Below are 7,592 nucleotides of genomic sequence, written 5' to 3' on the forward strand. Positions count from 1 at the left end.
CCAATAAGCTACAGTACCTTTGCTTTACTGTTAGGAATTAACTTATCCACGTGCTGTTTGCATGAGTTTTAGTGTTTGAAGATAAGATTTGGGTAATACATCACTAAGTTCCCACACGTTTTTCTCTCATTAAAAACTCAACTCGTTACTTAGGGCAAAGGGCAGCAGTAACACAAGCAGTTTCACTGAGGGCAAAGAGCAGCATCCATAAGCGATCCCAGGTAACCAAATCCAACATGCAGATCTTTAAGTCCTTCCGCTCCACCTGCCCACTAAGAGAAGCTGTTTCTGCCTTCATCTGACTGTGCTCAAATGTTTTTGGTATTTATACCATGCTTATTTAAAATATTCTGCAGCTTGGAATGGGCAGAGTTGATCCAAAAATCTCTATTGCTGCTGTGCTGGGTGGCACTTGGTTTAGGGTTGTAGAGCCCAACCTGGTTGGTTGCAGGTCAAATGCTTTTCTCAGCCTCTGAACGGAGCAAAGATAAAACAAGTCCAGCCTAGAAATCATGCAAGGGCTGGAGGAAGGTACAGAGGGAGCTCACAGACCCAGTGCCATGGGAAGACTTAGAACGTTTATTTGGTAGCAATTGCACAGAGCACAGAAATCTCTGCAAAACCACCCAAGATAAAACACAGATTCATCAAATAGAAAAATATCTGTCTGTCTGTCATGAACTCATCACATCAGAAAACATGTCTGCTGTCATTTTGATTAGTTTCCAAGCAAAAAACATGGTTGCAGGAGAGATACAGTGACTCTTTTCCCCCCACATCGATCCACAAATCTCTGCACTTTCTAAGGCTGTCAAAAACTCATGCTTATTTTCCACCTTTCCGGCTCCCACCACAAGAACTCCCTATTTCCCATTTTATAAACTATTTCAGAGTAAATTAGAAGCAGAACCAATATCCCCCAAGACTGCAGAGATCCCAGCTTTGCTCCCTTACTTCATTTCCTTCATAGATAGGGGAATATCCTAAATACCTAAGAACAGAGTCGCTACCTCCATCCTCTTATCCCTTCCTAGACCCACGACTATCCCATGAAATGCAGAATAGCTTGAAGAACACATTTTCCTAAAGCCTGGTAGCTCAAGCATCTGCATTCCCAACTTCATAAGCACACTTTTCTTTTTCCCCAGCCGCTTTTCATGAATACTTATTGACTATTTTCAGCAGTTACTTTACAGTCCAGTGATACTCTTCTAGCTAGATCTTATTCTAGAGGATTTGTAAGCTATAGCTCTGTGTTTTTTGGGGCACATTGATCTTGCTGCATAAGGCAGTAAATACAGAAGTGCAAAATCAGTTACACTTAACACAGGGAAAGGAGCAGAGTTCATCCAAAGACATTGGAGACGCTTTTATAAAAGCTATACTTTGGTGTAAATAAAACCGAGCTGATCAGAGTCTCTGAGCTATAAACCCAACAGAATAGATACCAATACCCGATAAAGCCAAAGAGAAACTCAAAGCTTAATTAGAAATGATCCTAGATATGAGGAAGCAGTTTATGCTGGGGTACAATTTGAGATGGCTTCTTACTACTGAGCAGAGCACTAAGGATTAAAATAATTGTTTAAGTGCTGAACTAAAATGTTTCTCTTATGTGCAGCCAAACAAACCTCTACCAGCAGAGTATTTTGAGAAAAAAAAAAACAAACCCAAACAAAACCAACAATACAACCCCCAGACCTTCAGAGGTCTCAGTCCAATAATGGACTGCAATAGCTCTGCTCAAGATAATTCATTTTTTACTGGTGCATTCTTCTTATCTAATCAAGCTTCATGACACTTTTTTACAGCAGTGAATAGTTAATAAATATCTACTTTCTTTCAGCATGTCCATCTTCGTCAAACTTGTAATTGGTTAATAAATATCTAATTGCTTTCCATACTTCTATCCTCTGCAATCCCACTTGTTTTCTAGATTCATCTAGGACATCTTCAGCAAATAAAGAAATCAGGACAGAAACTAACCTGCTATATGAGTTTAGGCAAATAATGATTTTCCCAGGTGCTGTTTATTCTGAAAACCAATGATAAGAATCACTGCAGGGAAGTCATGTTGTTCTAAGCAGGTATCTGTAGTTTTACAGCTCTGCTGGCTGCTGTAATAGAATAGCCTGAAGAAGGAAAACTAAAATGCTTCCAGGAGAAAATCTATACAGGAATGAATGGACACACCAGGTTGGGACTCTGGCTTGTGTCAGGCGTGCACCTAATACCTTCTATCAGGGCACGGGTTAAAGGTGATATTTATCTCTAATCATGAGAAATCTGCTGCCTGGTCTTCAATGAAGAAAGAACAGATTCAGGAATAATTTATTTTACCTCTAATTCCACATCAGGTACCTCAGTGGTCACACCTGCGTCTGGATCTACTTCTCTGCTAGTATCTATAACTTGATTATTTTTAATTCTTTCTAATCAGTGATGGTAAAAAAGAAAGGGCAGACTTACAATGAGGCTTACCGTTGCAACCAGAGCAAAATCATTTCCCTCACTCTATGATGAGTGCAGCACTTAATTTGGGGTGACTGATTCAAAGGTAGTAATTAAAGATTAAAGTGATCTGTATGACTCTTCCTACCATGGTGTTCTTGCTCTCGAGGGTGGTGAGGGACCCAAAAGAGCAGAGGCTGTGATTCGAGTCTTTACTAACCTGTTCACCTGCAGGACTTTATTGAAATATATATATGATAACAAACCCCAAGGCATGACAGAAGCTTTAACAACTGTCATTTCTGGAATTAGACTGGGAATTTCCTCAGAGACTGAGACAGCTGCTTCACAAATTTTTATACTGCTGTGAATCACATAAACATCACACATCATAATATATTGACTATTTTTTCTCCTAAGCTGCCCACCCAAACCAAAGAAAGATGTCAGGCATCCACCAGTTTCCATCAGAAAATGAGAACATCACAGAATCACAGAATGTCAGGGATTGGAAGGGACCACAAAGATCATCCAGTCCAGTCCCCCTGCCAGAGCAGGAACACTTAGATGGGGCTACACAGGAAGGTGTCCAGGTGGGTTTTGAACATTCATAGTAAAGACAAAAAATACTAACAATAATAAAAATAATAATAACAGCCTTTCAAGACCAACACGTACAAAAATGTTCTGAATGTGATAGCACTGAAAAATTAAGATACTACTTTTCCTTGGGAATCTTAACTCATAGATTCTTAAGCCAAAAGGTGATTTCTAAACTCTGTGCTCTCCTAGATAAGAGACACCACAACCAAGGCAGAAAGACAGTGAGATTCAAATTGGTGCTGGAAGAAAACTGTGACCATATTTCTCATACTATAAAAGTCTTGCACATCTGAGTAAAGTGCATCTTCACCTGCTCTTTCTGAACTATTACAAATACTAGTACTAATTTTGTTTCCACTTATCTCCGAACCAAACCGCTGGGTAGTACTTCGGCAGTGATCTTCAACCTTAGACAGAAAATTGCTACAGGGGCTACAAAAACCAGAGCTTCTGTCAGTGGGCTGAAAGGGTTCTAGACTTCCCTGCAAAGCATTCAGGCAACCACAGATTAAAAAAAAGGTTAAGAAAACAAATGATATAGTAGAGGCAAGTTAAATGTATCATCAAGCATGAGGCTTTACGGGATAAAGCCTGTTCTGTAATTTTTTCCTAGAATGTTTTCAGACCTTTGTTGCTATTTGATCCGGGATGCAGTCAATTCTCTCCTCTATTAAGATGTTTGGACAATCCGCTGAAAATTCTGTTAGGGACAAAAAGGAATGGGTTATTACCAGGATTTCAAAAATGTAGGAATAACTTGATTGTCTCTTAACTCAGTAACTGCTTCTGCTGGCTATTTCTCACCATCCTGAAACTCTACCAATTATAGATGCAAATGAGTGTAAACTGTTGCCAATGTGATTTATTTTTACTTTTGAAAAATTGTACACAACTATTTCAGATAAAGGTAGGATAATATGGGTGACATTGAAAATTTCATTTCTTAAGGTATCCATTAATCCAGTTTTCAGTAAGTCCTGTAGCTCAATATGCATTGCTTCTCATGAAAATACATGCCGAATTAAAAGTGGAATGACTTTTCCTTGTCTAAAACAGTACACATGCTGCTCTCACAGGTCCTCCATCCTGTGCAATACTGTTATTCCATAGGAGCCTGAATTACAGCATCAGGTAAAAGCACCTTGAAGCTCCATTAAGATGTTCCACTAGATTTCAGGTTTGTCAACTCCAGTTGACAAAAGCATACCCAATGGTTGTTTTCAGATTCTCCCAACACTGATGGAGCACTGTCTATGTTTGGATGAGAACTCTGAAGTGCAGAAATCTTGTCTCAGGCTGAGATGCACACAAATGCAGAGACTCATCTGTTCGCATTATCTGCAACACACGCACTTGTACTTTCTGCCCAGGGAGACTCGTACTCACCTTGTGACAGAAACAGGCAGAGAATAGGCAGATAATAGCCTGTATGGGGAGTTTCTCAAAACACCAGATGTTTGTTGTGTATTAGCAATTATTTTTATTTTGCTGGCATATTCACCTCCAAGATTTTTTGCTTCAGTCTCCGTGTGTAAATGGGGTCACTCACACAAAAGGGAACTGGATGTAAAGCAGGGTGCTCTGTATCACATCGCCATAAGAAAAGCAGTTTCTAATGTACCAATACTAAGTTTTTAGTATTACAATATATGTTACACATAATTTGGCTGCTCCCACATAGTCTCCCTGACCCCTTTTCTTTTTTTCAGTGCTGTGTTTTTTATCCTAAAATTGTTTGGAATCACACCACTTCTGTGCTTATAAAACAAGTCCAGTCTTGGCAGCAAAGGATGAAAGTTTTTTCATGACAATAAATTCTGAGCCACTCTATTTATTATGATGTTAACGACTGCTGAGTTTACTCCTATTATCTGTAGGAAGAACCAAACATGATACGCATTTGGGAAATGATAAGAACACAACTGTAACATTGAGAGTCAGTACTTCACTTTTTTTGCCTTTAACAACGCTTACAGTGTTTTTTCTTTGTTTCCCTTCAGTTGAATGTCCATGTTCTTGAAAAGTCTGAATCAAACAGTGATAGAATTTATGCTGATGCTTAGTTACTGAAGCTTGGTGGCATTTACACCAGTCTCAGCAAGCAGAGATGAGCAGCTCCCACTGGGGGTTTTTGCTCTGGTCCTACAGCAGCAATGGGAAGCACTTACCTGGAGTTTTGACTCCAGATTGTCCTGATGCTAAAAGCCCAATGAGGACACAGGCTACACAGACCACCAGGCAGAAGAGGACGATCAGGGTGACTTCCAGCCCACTGAATTTCCTCTTGCCCATCTAGATCCAGAGAAACACCGTTGGTATAAGGAAAACAGAAGTAACAGCTTTCAAAACTCTAGAAATTGCATTACTAATTTAATAAATTAGTGAAAATTAGAAATTATTCAGGTTTTAAACCATGTACCCTAATCCCAGGGCTTGAATAACACTCTTAAAGGACTATGTGAAATAAATCTCCAATTCAGGGTAATTCACACAGCACGGATTACTGCATTGTTACACTAGCGGGCAATCACTGAGAAATGTATTTTGTTCCCTGCAAACCACTTTACATAGAAACCACAATTTTCTCCTGAGATTAACTGTGGGGTTTCTTATGTTACTGAAATTCCTGAAACAGAAAACAAACAAAATCTCCTTACTTTTTTTTTCCTTTTTTTTTTTTAAATTATTTTTGCAAATTTTCTTTCCTTCTTTAGAACAAACACAAGCTATATTCTGTTTTATATACGAGTATGTTTATTTGTTAAAAACGTACTTGGCAAAAACCTCTAATGAGCTCTGATTGCGTGCTCATTACACGTGGGAAAGGCAAGACATAGGTTACAGGGTAAGTTACTTATTTGTAAAGTGGAAGAACACAGCACGTGTGTCAGCCCGTGGGATTTCACTGGGCCTGCAGTTCAGTGAAAGCAGAAGAAACAGGCACGAGAGGTGCACTGTTTGCTGCTGAAATCACAATTGAAAGGAGGGAGGGTATGTAAGTGAAGTCAGTGCCTTAAACTGCTGTGTAAAACCTGTGTTTTTCTCACTATTGCTTTTTCGTGAGGCACAGAGGGGCAAGACGTGCTGGCTGCAGAGGCAAAGAACAACACCGTACCATTAACACTGCACTATGCACCAACAACGAAACTAAATAAAACTGATCTCTAGCACGCAGATCAATACCCATTGGCAGCTGCTACTGCATTTAACATTTGGTTAAGAACATTTAACCTTATGAAACAGCCTTAAATACAGAGAAATTGATTCTTTCTAGTTAAGGTAAGAAACTGTAGGAATATGTGTGCCTTGCACTGGTAGATCTAAACATGTTCACATGTTTTAGTGATGACCCAAATGAATGAAAAATAGCTTAGAAGAAGCTTTTATTTCTGTGAAATAATGGTTTAAGCCTATTGTATCTACTTGCCTCCCATTTTGTCCTATTAATGGTATATCCTATCATCCCACCTGCACCCCTATTCATGGAGATCCCACAGCCATGGGAATGAATGAAGAGTTAAAGCAATACTGGTCCAACACGAGTCCTCAGAAGAGTAAAACAACTGCTTTGATAACTAAGTGCTTTTCAGTATGGTGATTAATAAAGAAATATTTATAAATAGCATAGTGCTATTCATATTTTCTCCATTAATATCAAAATTTGTAGCCAGTTTTAATATTCTATTTATTGTTACCCCCCCCAGGGAATACTGTATTTATAGTCTGCAACTCCACTGTATATAGGAAAGCATACATTTTTAAGGCCTGTTTTTTACAATGAAGAAATGACACTCCAGCAGTTCCTGTCCTGAATTCCTGTAACACTGCCTCAATACATGTTGACTAGGAGTCCTAAAAAATAACATTCCTTTTTCTGAAAACTAGAATTTTACTAAAGTTCTTGTCATCAAGCCCTACCCTCCCCATTCCGCCTCCAACTATAACATTACATTTCAGTTCTCTCCTCCTTATGGTCTCCTCCAAGACCTGAGACATTGGAAATAAGGCTTTATAATTTATAAATGTAAGCTCTGTTGCATGATGTCTATTCAGCAGTGAAGGAAAGGTCTCCAGAAACCTGGATGCAATAGAAGACACAACATACCTTAAAGCGTCTGTGCTTCCTTCATCTGCTCCTCTTGCTTGTAAAGCTCAACATCAAAACCGATGCTTTATCCTTTGTTGTTATCAGCTCATTGCATTGTTTGCTGACCAAGCTACCAATGGCAGGTACATACATAATTACAGTCAGATTGCAGAAACTCTTTGGAATAAACTGTTACTGTGATTATTGCAGCCAAGGAATGGCTGGTTAATTAATAATATTTTGGTTCATTATGACGCATCAGGTTCTGCAAATGAGAGAAAAGCAGCAATAAAATTCCAGTAAGTTTATCCAAGTTGCATGATTGAAGTTTTTATTCTCTTATTTTTCCGTATCTTTGTTACTAGGGAACCTTCAAAGGAGTCATTAACTGTTCTCAAGTGAGGAAAAAGTGCTATTAAAATAGTTGCAGGAGATAATTGCATTTATGACC

At 38.8% G+C, this 7,592-nt stretch overlaps 1 protein-coding gene across 1 annotated transcript in view; it reads right to left on the reverse strand.

Annotated features, from left to right (window-relative positions):
• SI (sucrase-isomaltase) overlaps window positions 1-6,004 on the reverse strand; it is a gene marked incomplete at its 3' end in the record, with an annotated part of 49,819 nt that extends 43,815 nt beyond the window's left edge. The window contains exons 1-2 of the mRNA XM_080349624.1: window positions 5,223-6,004; window positions 3,681-3,754 (exon numbers count right to left, since the gene is read on the reverse strand). Of these exons, the coding sequence (XP_080205750.1) occupies window positions 3,681-3,754; window positions 5,223-5,346 (198 nt within the window). The 5' untranslated portion in view covers window positions 5,347-6,004. The remainder of the gene's footprint in view (window positions 1-3,680; window positions 3,755-5,222) is intronic.
• Window positions 6,005-7,592: the final 1,588 nt, after the last annotated feature.

This window comes from Nesoenas mayeri (assembly GCF_963082525.1).
Source record: "Nesoenas mayeri genome assembly, chromosome: 9".
Taxonomy (NCBI): domain Eukaryota; kingdom Metazoa; phylum Chordata; class Aves; order Columbiformes; family Columbidae; genus Nesoenas; species Nesoenas mayeri.